Source organism: Calonectris borealis, chromosome 5 (genome assembly GCF_964195595.1).
Source record: "Calonectris borealis chromosome 5, bCalBor7.hap1.2, whole genome shotgun sequence".
In the NCBI taxonomy this organism is placed as follows: domain Eukaryota; kingdom Metazoa; phylum Chordata; class Aves; order Procellariiformes; family Procellariidae; genus Calonectris; species Calonectris borealis.
Window position 1 is genome coordinate 23,400,362 of NC_134316.1, and position 13,740 is coordinate 23,414,101.

General features: G+C 36.8%; 1 protein-coding gene across 6 annotated transcripts in view; it reads left to right on the forward strand.

Moving 5' to 3' along the window:
* Positions 1-10,173, forward strand: part of SEL1L (SEL1L adaptor subunit of SYVN1 ubiquitin ligase) — a 36,339-nt gene extending 26,166 nt beyond the window's left edge. For 2 of the 6 annotated variants that reach the window (XR_012673838.1, XR_012673840.1), the window contains 3 exons: positions 776-948; positions 4,582-4,710; positions 6,138-6,448. Coding sequence is in view for 2 of the 6 variants with exons in the window: in XM_075151359.1 (XP_075007460.1) it covers positions 776-948; positions 4,582-4,710; positions 6,138-6,341 (506 nt within the window). In the remaining 4 variants the exon portion in view is untranslated. Of the gene's footprint in view, positions 1-775; positions 949-3,830; positions 3,941-4,581; positions 4,711-6,137 lie in introns of all 6 variants that reach the window. The other 4 variants (XM_075151359.1, XM_075151358.1, XR_012673837.1 and 1 more) reach the window with 3 other exon arrangements.
* Positions 10,174-13,740: the final 3,567 nt, after the last annotated feature.

A 13,740-nucleotide genomic window follows, 5' to 3' on the forward strand; every position in this document is an offset into this window, starting at 1 on the left:
ACTTGGAAAAACAGATACAAAGTACGCTTTAGGATTTTGGTACTTGTCATTGTTTATAAGAAATGCAATTTCCTATTCAAAGCAAGCAAAGCTCAGTGATGAATGCAGTCTTGATGTCCAACCAACCCAAGTTTAAACTCTGATGCTTGTGATCCTATCCTAAAATAAGCAAAACTAAACTTAGTCATTAAATATATCAGTGTGAGGTCTCTAACTTTCATACGGGTGCATCTACATTAATGTCTGTCTACTAGGTTTTTACTTAAGAGCAAGTGTATCGTGCAAATTTTCAGAGTTTTGTCTGAAAAACGTCAGAGCTACTTGGCTTTTAGTAGAAAGTTAGAAATTGAGAGGGTGGAATGGTTAAGTATTCAATTACCAAATGATGATGAGAGACTTTATTTTTCAAGTTTTCAGTGTCTCTGTTTTAAAAACAAAGCTGAAGCCCTTAATGACCATATAACAAATGAAAGGTTTTTCTGTAATAAGTGACTATGATATACCTTTTCAACTGATGCCACTAAATAGCAATAAAAATGGTGGTAGGATTACTGGGAAAAGGACTTTCCTGAAAATAGAAATCAGTTGTCTTTTGGTTAGCTAAAGCCAATTTTAAAAAAAAAAAAAAAGCTGTTTATGTGAGAGAGGGAAAAAGGGGAAGCGTTTGTGCAAACTGTGGAAAGTAATACTAAAGCCCTTAATGCATCTTCATATGAAACTAAAAGGCTTTCTTTGCCTAGCTGTTTTATCTTTTTTGTTGTTTCTTGATTTATAGGATATACTGTTGCAAGAATTAAACTTGGAGATTACCATTTTTATGGGTTTGGTACTGATGTTGATTATGAAACTGCATTTATTCACTATCGACTGGCATCAGAGCAACAGCACAGTGCCCAAGCAATGTTTAATTTGGGCTACATGCACGAGAAGGGATTGGGCATCAAACAGGTGAGTAAGCTGTAGGCTGATAGTCTGCTTCATTACATTACAGTGCATTTACTAATATTCGATTACGTCCATAACCACTCCTGGGTTTTGGGCACTATATAACCACTTAGTAAGAATTAGCATGTCTTCCAATACATTCTCCAATATCAAATGGAGAAGTATATCCATTTCACAGTGAAGAAACGAGGCATAGATGGGAAAAAACTATTTGTCCAAAATTAAGATTGGCAAAAAGAGTGCCATATGCTCGAGTAATGCTTTCAAGACTTTGAAGTGTAATGAAATGAATACAAATCAATTCCAGGTTCAGAGTATTTTAGCACAAGATTGTTCTCATCCTCTGAAACACTGGTTAATTTGTTTTCTAGATCATGACATTTTGAAAACAAGTTCTGTTCATTTTCAAGTAACAAACCATAAGCACCAACAACAATGTGATGATTAGCTATGGTTTTTCAAATTAGACTAGGCCACAATTTGCTTTACAAACTACATTGCCTAAAAGAAGGCAGTATATCTGGTTCTTTTTGGAAGCATATGGTGTATTGCTGTCCATGAGTTAACTAAAACTTATGGAATCCAGAACATGTTCTTGTATGTGTCAAAATAATGTAATTAGTAATTGCATGCTAATTTTGAGCAGCCTACCTTACCTTAATGTATGATTAATTCATGCAATTAATGTATGAATTTAGTAATATCTTCTGGTTTACCTGAAACTGTAAGAAATGGTATAATTTTCCTTATTTTCAGTGAGCTTCAACATTTAGTTTTTGTCTAGGTATGCACCTTTTAATTATTCTGTTGATCTATTAAAAGACCAATTCTTGCTTCTTTTCCCCTAAATTCTTGGCAAAAGGTCAGAACAGTGATGGGCAAATCTTAGGTCAATATTGTTACTTTGGCAGCAGCAAGCAATCAACATTTGAAAACTGCTTACTGACCTAGCTGTACAAGTGACAATGCAGTACACAAACAGCATTATTTCTAAAGTTTGTCTTAAAATTTTATTTTAGGACTGTTTTCTCTTTTTAACTGAGTCCTCAAAACTAGTCAACTTCTGAAAATGAGCCTGCAGCTAAAAGCAATAGTGCTAAAGTTGGGAGGTTTTCTGTTTGTTTTTTTTTTTTTTAAAAAAAAAAATCCTTTCAGACACGGACTTCTTAATTTTTTTTTTGTTTCTGCCTTGAAAACAAGGCAATTTAGAGCAAGTAATAAAAACTTTGAAAATGTTATTACATCACATTCAGCATAACTGCGAAGAATTTGAGAAAAATCAGTCCTAATGCTATCATTTGCACAGAGTATTCTCCAACCTGAAGCAGAGATGGGTACACATAGATAGCTGAAATGAGTACACAGAGGCTCATGATGAGCATATGCAGCCTTGCTTTACGCAGATGAGTAATACTTTCCTCTCATACAGATCCACTATGGAAGGAAGAGTTGAACTGCAAGGGAAGTGGAGATAGTTAATATAGATAGGGGAAAGGAGCGCTGAGGATGTCTAAGCAAGGAAATTCCGTGTATAAAACCAGTCTTAGGAATTCTGGATATGTAACGTCTTTGCTTGCTGTGTCCTAAAACTTTACAAGTGTAAGATGAGAGGATGGAGGTTTAGGACTGACTAGATAAGACTAAAATGACTCTGGGCTAGGATATTCTGAAAAAGGCTAAGACTGACTTTTGAATGAAGCAAAAGAATATTTGGCTTTCCTTTCCCAGAATGGAAACTGCTGAATTTTGGGCACCTCTGAAAATGACTGACGGTTAAAATCATGCTTCCTGATGTAGCAGGTGATGTCTACCACTGAAGTCATCTTCCACTAGAGGCCTGTGGAAGGGATGTATAAAGACTTCAGCACTATAGTATCTAACAAATCGGGGATCTAGTCTGTTGAAGAAAGGGATGTGTACTCTTACTCTCTCCCCACCTATGTCCACGTCATTAAGATTGCAAGCACTCCAAAGCTAGGGAGAATGATCCAATAAGGTGGCCTGCACAACTTCAGTTCAGGTCACTGTTCATTCTGGATAATCCTGAATAAATATGGTATTCCTTACTGGGTTTTTTTCCCCCAAACAGCTTTTGCCTTATTCTCTCTTTACTTATTGAATAAATAGTCTTTCTTACATAAAGGATTCTATGCTATAGTTCCTGTACATAGGTGGTTTTCAGACTCATGCCAGGTCAATGCCAAATATTAAGCCCCTTCAGAAGTCTCACATGTATACACTGTTATACACTTTTCATAGATTTAATGTTGTCCAATTCCTGAGCCTGCATGTCAGAATGAAGACTGTTTCCATATACTGCTCAAAATAAGAATGATTTAATTTTCTCGAATTAATTTTCTCATGGTCTTCTCTTAAACTTTGGCACGGTATTTCAGTGCTATTTGTGTGTTAAAGCTCAGACTCCTACAGTTCTCACTTGTCTGTCAAGTGCGAGTGAAGAATATATAAGCAGAATGAAGTGCTTGCTAATTAGAAATGAAAATAAGCCATGATTTAGGATCTGCTTCTACACTGATACTAGCACAGTACAAAGGAAATAAGGAAACTCTTTTAAATAGTTATACAAAAGACAGACTTTCCAGGCTCAAGGAGTATTCAGAGTTGTTCTATTGAATTAAAATACTAAAATGTGAGCTAGTACATCTCATTCACATAATGTGTTGATTTTCATACTGTTATTTCCACATGTGTTACGGAACTAGGCTTTGCTATATCAATAAGCAGAAAGTCTTTATGGTATTTCACAACCAGGATAAAATTATAAAATGAACATGTGGCATGAAGTCCTGGAGATTTTCCTTATTTTAAGTGTCCAACTTGGAACACTTCCAGAGGTAAGTCTTACACAGGCCTGTCCTTCACAGCACTGCGTGAACATAGGCAGTTTGTATCCAAGTATCCTAATATTGCACAGTATGTATCTGAAGCGGAGCCAAAAAAACCTCAAACAAACATGGAAAGTTAAACTATCCAGGTACACGTATCCTCTGTTCATCTTGCTGCAGTTGCCTTCTTGTTCCAACTGCCACAGAAGAGAACACTAATTTAAGCTCTTCCTAAAGTTGCTGGCTCTTTGTGCTTATGCTTTTGCTAGACTGACCTCCCTAATGCAAGTTATGTCCATTTTTTAATAAGAAGTAGAATCTGATTTGGGCGTATGTGTGGAAATGGTTAGAAGCTGCACTATGCAGCAGGCATACTGTAGTATAACTGCAAGGAGTTGCTGCTGTGTACTCCTCCGTGACTTGTGTTTTCTTAGTCTTTCATGTTTGGTGTGGTGTTGGAGACGTTACAGCATACTAGAGTTACCTAAATATATGCCTTAGTTTACAGTGCATTGGTTGAATATGTTAATAGTAATCTCTCTGTGAGCTTCAATTCTAGCGTCAGTTATGATAGCTTCATCCTCAGATCAAAGCTTCTCTTCACTTGTCTCTTCTGCGGTGAACATCCCGCAGAAAAAAAGGGGAATTTTTGCTGACTGGTTTTAGTTTAACTTGACCAAAAACCTTGTATTCAAATGACAATATACAATAGCTTATAGAAAAAGCTCTACATTTTATGGTTAATTTTTCAAGTTCTTCAAAATTGAGCTTTGTATTTTCTTAACTTTAGGATATTCATCTTGCCAAACGATTCTATGACATGGCAGCTGAAGCAAGTCCAGATGCTCAGGTTCCAGTCTTTCTAGCACTTTGCAAGCTTGGAGTGATTTATTCCTTGCAGTATGTACGAGAAATCAATGTAAGTAATGCGGAATTAAAAGGAAAACCAACAAATGTGTCTTCCATTTTTAAAAGAAGCTTCAGTTGTAATCTTACCTAAGTAGAAGTCTTATTTGAGTCTTCAGAAAACTTAGGATAAATGTGTTTTGTGTTTTGCGTATTAAGAAAGTTACTGAAGCTGTGATTCCTATTTCTTATTTGTGCAATTGTGTGAAACTGAAATGTGCACAGCCAGTGCTCTTCTGTGCTGTTCTTCCCTTGAAGAGAATTTCCCTAACTTGTTTGACTGCTCTTATCTATGACCATCTGCTATCAAAGTTAAGCAGATGAGTACAATGACATAATCACAGTTCAGGAAAAAAGTAGTAATTTTCTGTAGCCCTAATTCTCATGCTATTTTATATTCAGCTGTAACAATCACACTTGAGTTGTGTTTGACTTCTATGGGAAAAAAAAATTATTTGTATTAGATAGTTTAGCTATTGTGCAGAGTTTCTGCTGAGTGATGGCACTGAAAAAATATTTGCCTGAAATTTAGGTGAATTCCTTCTGTATAGTGTCTGAAATGTTTCTTAGTATTCTGACATCTTACTGCATTTTGGATTACTTAATAAATTCAAATGGTACGGAAGTTATTACCACTTTGAGCAAACGCAAGTTCAGGCAATCCAGCTAAGTTTGACAAACTTTAATAGTCGTGAGACTGGGGACTTTCAGCAGTGGGCAGTTAAAATACTCTAAATAATTGAGCAAATACCCATGTAGCACTCGCAGAAGCTAGTATGCGGAACACGGGTATTCCAAGTTTTAAGTCTGCTGATGCAGACTTAAATTGACAATGTCTCTGTAGTACCATCAGATACAGTAGCGAAGCATAAAGTATATGTTGGCTAATGCTTATGCAAATGGAAGTCCGATAAAAAGGCAATTCAATCAAAACTAACAGTAAGTCACTTTAACTTCTCTGCACAAATCTCAGCATTGTACCACATAAGTATCCTGGGGCTTAATGTTCTTTCATTCATGGTAGTCTGCTGGTGGCTTCCAGTTTGACTGGACTGATCAGCTCACTGCCTCTGTGTATGTGGTACTTGCTTCTCTTTCTTTAAGACAACTAGTATGGTTACATACCGCATTGTGATTTAAATTGTGCACTTTAATGCTCTGTGTGTGAAAGCCACAAAGCTACGTATCAAGAACCTTCATTTCTAGAACAGAAAATAGAATAGCTCATCCTATGTAGCATGGCCCTTAGTCTTACTGGCATTTAGTTCCTGGAAATTAAGAACGTCACTGATGTGATACTATTTTTTCAGAGAGAAAAAGAGCTACTGGAGTTTTAAAACTGGTACTTGCACATGAAAAATGTTACAAGTCAAATTTAAAATCAAAGTAACTTCTTATTCTTGCTCTTTGACATGATGATGTGGACTTCTTGTTTCTTAGATAAGGGAGGTATTCTCACATATTGATATGGACCAGCTGCTGGGGCCTGAGTGGGACCTTTACCTTATGACCATCATCGCCTTGCTTCTGGGAACAATTATAGCTTACAGACAAAGGCAACATCAGGCAATTCCCAGACCAGCAGGACTGCGGCCAGCTGTGCCTCAACAAGAACCACCACCAGAGCATCAACCACCACAATAACAAGAGCCTCAGTGAAAGAACTGGATTTTTCCAAAAGGAACAATTTTCATTGTGATTTAGGACTTTGGATCAACTGTCCCTCCCCCAAAAGAGGCGCAAAGAAGTTTAAAAAAAAAAAAAGTCTGAAAGCTGCTTAGAATGATGCCTTCTTTCAGGGATAAGAAAATTCTTTTGAAACTGATTCGAATGTTATTTCAGTGCCAATGGAATAACACTATGGCTTTTTTCGTGGAAACACAAGAGTGCTACAAAAATGTTGCCTGCTGTATCTAGTTCCTCTTTATTCAAAGTCCTTTTCATCTAGAGAGAGCAGAAGGCTAGCATTGGAAGGTTTTTGCCTGCTTGATAGCAGTTGCCCTATATAAAAGTAGTAACAATAATAATTTTATGGCCAATTTAAGTCCAAGAAGCTGAACTATATTCAAACTCTAAAAAGACTAGAGCTGTATTCTGATCTGCATCCCAAGTATTTCTACAATCCTTATTTCGTTATTTCTTAGTATTTTTTACACTTTGGTCTTTTATGCTGTCTTGGATGGTTTAACATGGATTATTTATAAACTCTGTAAAACTAACCCAGCAAACATGCCACTCTCCATTTGTGCTTTTTTTTTTTTTGAGTATTTTCCTTCATTCCCTTAGACTAGACAGTTCTCAGCAGACAGTATGTAGCCCAGAAGGCACATTGGGACAGAATGGGTCTGTAAAGCTCATCAGTTGAAAACTATCCACACAGTGCCCAGATCTCGCATCCTTCTAAAATTTTTTTGAGGCTGTGTACTTTGCAATACTTGATGACATAAAAACAAATTGATAGTGTCCCTAAATTATTTAAACTTGCTCTTACAAAAACGCTAAGTCTAGATTGCAGAAAGCACCAGTATTATTGTGGACACTGAAGAAAGGACAGAGCCAGAAATCTCAGTGAGTTAGCTTACTTTTTTTTTCCCCCCCCGTTTTTAGAGGTGGAAGTTCTGTATTTAATTTTCAACAATCCTGTAAGTGATCTGCACTGCAAGAAGGAAACATATGTGGTATCTTATGCATGCATCTGTTTAACGCATCTACAAAAAAGGGCCCCAAAGATGCATACTCTCTATAAAAGGGCACGGGTTTATGCCAGTGATGCTACTCCAAAGTTTGGCTCATCGATAAAAATCATGCGTTAGATTACAGCAGTGCTCTGGCTGTTGCCAACCTCTCTTGTACCTGGCATACATGACAAAGTCAAAATAACATCTCTGGCGGTGCCATCTCGAGGATCCCTTGTAACAAGAAAATCCAAAGAGACAGAAGACTAACGGTTTATGGTTTCTTGATACCACCAGGTCAGTGCAAACGTCTTTTAACAAGCGTAAAGAATACGACCTGTGGACTGATGTTTTTAGACTGCAAGAGGAATCTTCACTTAGTATGATTTTCATTGAACTATAATTTCAGGGGTTGGGGATGGGAAGCAGAGGGGGGGGTAGCTTAGAGGCAAGAAATGCAGAAGTTTCTGTTCTTATTTACCAATGGCAGTTAAATACTTGTTTCTGTACTAGCATTAAACCCTCTGAATATACTGTCTTAAAGCTGAATGAAATACAAATGAGGAGGCTTTAGCTGCTTTCTGTTGTGTTTAAAGGGTTAAGGGCTTCCTTTCATGCAAATATTTATCCAGTGGATTGGCAGCAACATATCAATATCAATATGCTTTATTTAGAATTGAGATTTTGGTATGGTTTCATACTTCGTACATTTTTAAGGAGACCATTGCACAATAGAGCTGTAGTTTGGGAAAGAAGATAAGCAATCCACTCTTCCGTAAACTGAAATGTCATGGATGACTAGTATTAAAATACAGGTAGAACTTCTCAGTACTTCAAAACGCTTATGCTGGTTATGTGAAGACAAATCTTTCATTTTCGTTTGGAGGGTTGCAGCATGTGATAGAGGAATGTCAGTCTTAATCATCATTAGCAGATGGAACAGTATTGAACTTAAAAGTAGTGTCTAAAATGTACAGCACTCCCCAGCTGCATTTCTAAGATATCTGTGACTTCTGAACACTCCCTCTGAAGTATTTTCGCCTCTGTCACTTAATAGCTCTTTTTAGCTTGGCATGAATAAATTAAAGATTATATGGAAAATGTTTTTCAGTTAAATACCATTGGTTCATTGGTATTGGTCTCTTAGGATGTTTAACAATTTTGTTACTGCATTATTAAAATGTTTTGGTTGTTTGATCAATTAGAACTAAATTCTAAAAGTTCTATCCTATTTGCATGAGAATCTCTCATCATTGCTGCTATGTGACAGTCTTACAGCTGACTTTCACTGAACCTGATGCATTTTTACATCCAAGAAATCAGCAGAAGAAAACGATTGAAGATCAGCAAGTTATTTCACTTTAAAGAACTGCTTTTTGAAGAAGCAATAAAGAAGTCTCTCTCCTGCTCTTTTCCCTTCCACCAAATTACTACCACTAACTTTTTCAGATGACATTCATTTGAATGAAGTGGTAGTCATAAAAAGGTACTTACCATAAGTAATGGCGAGTTAACTCAGGGATTAAAGAAATTAGTAAGTTTTCTAAATCAGTTGTCTACAACATGACTTAAGTTTTTGTGACAATCCCTTGCTACTCTGTTCTGAAACTTGCATTTTGAGGGAAGTATATTTAACTCCTACTAGCAATATGTTTCCTGTTGTGCACTCAGTTTATCAAGCAGCTTTTTTCCTAAAGGAGCTGGGTTGCTCAGTTTACTGAAGTGAAGTACTATTCCCTTTTGGTAGCATACAGGTTGTCTTACAGTTTATATGCAGGAGCATTTCAGAAGGGAAACTTTATTTAGGAGAAGCCTTTCTGGATATGTTCAGCATGCTTTGAATGGAAAAATTGTATTCTTTGTCTGTAGTAACGTAGGCCAGAGCCTGCCTATTTGACCTTCCTGGACACATGCTCTCCTCTCCCTGCACGGAGAATGGAACTATGGAGGAGTAACTGTTGTCGGTGGGGAGTTTTATATGTAGGAAAACTGTGGAAAGATATGGGGGAAAACATCGTTCTGCATCTCAAATTATTAATCAAACACACTTGCTGGTTGCAAGAAATGCTGAACTGTTGAGAAAACAGGATTCTAGTTCATTGCTCTGGTGAAACTTTCCCCAGAGCTGTCTGTTGAAATAATTTTCCTGGCTTTATATTGTCCATCATGGGACAATGTAATAGAAATAAGGCCTTTGATACAAACATCCCAATGAGACTCTTATGAGACAGTTTTATTCACTTTTTAGTCATCTTCCATAAGTCAGTTGCTCTTATTAAAGTGGGGGGGGGGGGAACCAAACACCTATTAAATGTTCTTCTTTTTGGAGAAGAACATTAAAACATGGATTGTGAAAGGACTTTTAAGACTATGCATTATCTAGTTTCCACCTATTGTGTGCTAGTTTTGGCCTATAAAAGGGGATCACACTCACCTTTGCAAGTTGCTTCCTTTTTAGATAGGCAACAATGAACTGAAATTCTATTTTTGTTTTGGAGAATACTAAACTAAAAGGATTTAGTTTGATTTGAACTACTGCAAATGCATATGGCAAATAGGGACTATTGGGGGGAACCCTTTGTTTTTATCAGCTGCAGTTCTTTAAAGGGTCTTGTAGGAGTTTTGTAAATTTATTTTGTATTTAAAATCAGTATAAAGGCTGGTCAAATGTAATATAATGTGTAAACAAATTCTGTTAATAGAAAGATGTACAGATTCATTTTGTACTGTATCTTTAATCTTGTGAAATAAAGACACCACCTGTGTGGTTACCCTCATTGTTCACAGTGGTTATGATGACAGAGGATGTCAATTGTTAATCGTGTGCACTGATATATGCCACCGCTAAAGGCATCACTTCCTGTAAGGGTACTTACAACTTCATTCACTTTTATTCCTCTTCAAAAAAATAAATCTGTTAATTTAGAGGGGGCATAGAAAGGGGAATGGAAAATTATGCATTGTATCTTCAGCTGTGCTAGAAACTTACCCTCTGTGTGTGTGTACATGTGTGACCCTTTCTTCAGTGTATACAGCATCTGTGCTGTGTGTGGCAGACACAGAAGGCTGTGTGATTCGAGAATAGTGACCAGTAACTTTAGGATTACTATTGCATTTTCAATACTAATACAGGGATAATACAGTGACTAGAAACAGATACTGGGGGAGTGACTACTCCAAGCTGACAAGTTTGCTTGCTTTTCAGGCCTTTTTCGACCCAGTCATCCCTTCAGGCTTCACCTGTTGAGACTCTGAGTCCTCCCTCATATTATGTTGGTTTGCTTTCCGATGTGGTTATTAATTTAGAAGAAAACAATTAGCGAGAAGGAAAATAAGGAGAGTGAGGGAGCAATGAAAATGGCTATGGAAGGCATCAATAGGTGAACTGTCCTGGGCATCAGCCCAAGTTACATACTTTTCTGAAGTAGTTAGAGGCTTCCCACGTTGTCTGCTGCTGCCAATGCTAGGAAATGGAACTGCTGGTCCTAAAACCAGCTTGAGGCTGACTGATGTAGCTGAAGCTTAGCGAGGTCATCCCTCACCTTCCAAAAGAGCCCATGGCTTGAGGTGCGATTCTTGAGGTCAGAAGTGTAGATACCTTATTTTACTTGTAGCCTGTAGTCAATAGGGAGTTGTTTTCTGTGGTGGGAATAGAGTACCAGGTATATAAATGATTGTGGGTTGGGGGGAAGGGGGTTGGTGGTTTTTGTTTTTGCTTTTTGTCTGTTGTTTTTTTAAAGAAAGAGACACTGAATAACATTCATCAAAAACTAGTATATTTGTTTTGGTTTCCTGGCTTGGTTGGTTTTGTTTGGTTTTTATGTTGCTTTATTCTCCTCAGTATAAGACTAAAACACTTCATTTAAAATTAAAATTTTAATAGAAAGTATAGTTTGTAAACCTGCAACACCTGTTTCATTAGTATGTGTTATCTGGTATAATGCCAAAACATTCTTGCTCATCTCTAAATGATCACGAGCTTAATGGCATTTCTGAATCCTGACTTTAATTCCTACTTTTAGAAAGAATTATTGAAGAAAAAAGTCACTCTAGTCTACTTGTTGCAAAAAAAAAATCAGAAGACTGTAAATGACTTCTTTCAAAGCTAAGCTGAGGGGGGGCAGTGTACCATCTATCCACGTAATGAATACTTTAACATTTAGTCTTAATTTTCATTTTCAGGAAGAAAAATAAGGGGAGATGGAGCACCATTGTAGTTGCATTTCAGGTTGCCAGAGGTAAATGTGATTTAACTTCCACAGCACAGTAACTGAATTCTGTAGTGAGTCTCAGACAGAATGTTTTTACCCCGAAAGGTACCGGTGCCACTGCCGCTTATTCTGGTAAGCTTTTCTAAGTGCAGCAGCATTTCAGATGGACCTCCATTGAAGGGATAGGTTGCTCACATTTTTGTTTCTTTGTTACCCAACTTTTTGGGCTTTCCACATAACACGGGTTGCAATTCCAGATTTCTGAAAATAACTTGGAAGAATATTAATTTTTGTGTCGCAAAACACTTAAATTATATTTCTCCAATTCTGCCATCAGGCATTTTCTGTATTTCCTTCCTTATTTTTTTTTCTATGCTTGTTTTTCTTCATACTTATCCTTCCTCCTAAACACAAGCATAAACTAGACTGTAAAATTAGATGTTCCAGTTCCATCTGTTATTTATGAATGTGGCTCCATTTCTGTACAAGATTCATACTTAAATTTTTATCTTTTTATTGCTTCTAATTAATTGCTTTTGCTGCAAAAAAAATTTGTACCTGGGCTGTGTACTTGCAGCCACAAGGGGGCATCTGATATTAAATGGTGACTCGGACTTGTTAAAAAGTATTTTAGGTCTCAAAGATTAGGAAAGAAGTAACTTCCACACTTTCAATCATTGTCACATTATGGGAGGATGCGTGTGTGCACATATATACACACACGTGCATATATGTATTGAGAGAGAAAGGAGTGTTTGGTTGCAGGAGCTTCAGAAACTTACTTCTCAAAATGAAATTATTCAGTACTCTTATTTCTCTCATACTTGTAGAGCAAAAGTCCAAAATTAAAAATCACTGTAGCTTCTGGAAAGACCCAGTAAAGAATTACCTTCCCTGGACTGTTAAAGCCTTTTTAATATGTATATCCATCAACCTGCTGTCGTACTAGTCTGTCTTGCAACATCTTCTGGACTATTATGTGCAGATAAAATGTGAACTAGTTGGGCACAGCTTCCAGGACAGTGGCTACTTTTGAAAAGTTAAATCCAGATTTTCTTAGAGTACAAATTGTTTCCCACTAAAGCAAGTGAAAATGTTTAGCAACAGGTGATGAAGATTTCTTTTAAAATCACTTTTTCACTGAGACCATCTGGTGAAATATTTGAGCTATCCAAATAACTTGAAATCTGTATTTTACAATATTTTACATAATTTGTTTCTGTCCAATCTTACTTTAAAGTTTGGTAGGCTCTGGACTTTGCTATAAACTGAAATTCTGTTAATTAATGACATTTTAGATGCTTCTAAATAAGATTTTTTCATTTGGAAAGTTTCCCCAGATCTATTCAACAACAATTTTAAAGGAAAAGCTTGCTTGCATTATTAGTATTAAAAATGGATATGGGGGAGGGAGGGGGAAAAAATACACTTCATAGACTTTAAAGTCATTATTATCACTGATGTTAAACTACCAAAGAAATATGTGGCATGTTCTAACTTTGGATTATAAAAATGATACTTCTTGGAGAATCATCCAGCTTTGAATTCAAAGGCTAGAGGCCTGAAAATCTACGTTTGGTGAGTTTTCCAGTAGCTGATTACCTTCGTTACTGATGCTGTGAGATCAAGAGGACTTGAGTTAATTCTTGGCAGGTTGTATTTAGTTTCATCTCTGGTTCTCATCACATTGATTATATGACTGACTGGACAGTCCATTAAGAAGAATAGCCACACCAAAATACGTATACATTTTATTGTGGAATCCAGAGTGTAATGTTAAATGTTCATCTGTAATTGGATAACTAAAAGATTTCATATCTTTTACAAATAATTTTGAGTCTGACTTGATTGCTGAAATCTGGGAAACATTGCACAGAAGGGAGGTGACTATAGTAAGAGAATTCAGACCCAGTGAGATAAGTGTGGTGATCTCACTGCGCGCAGCTGTGTTGGCTTTTTCTGCCCATTTGCTAAACAAACAGCCTTACCGAGTTTCCTACTAGGAGTCTGATCTTTTACTCTGTGGAAGGCAAAGGGTGCAAGTAGGTAGGACTTTCTCAAAACAGAGCAAGAAAGAAGGTTTCTTCATTAAGAAGGGTTTCTTCATTAATGTATTATCTCCCAACTAACAAACATGTTAGCGAATGCTGTATATTA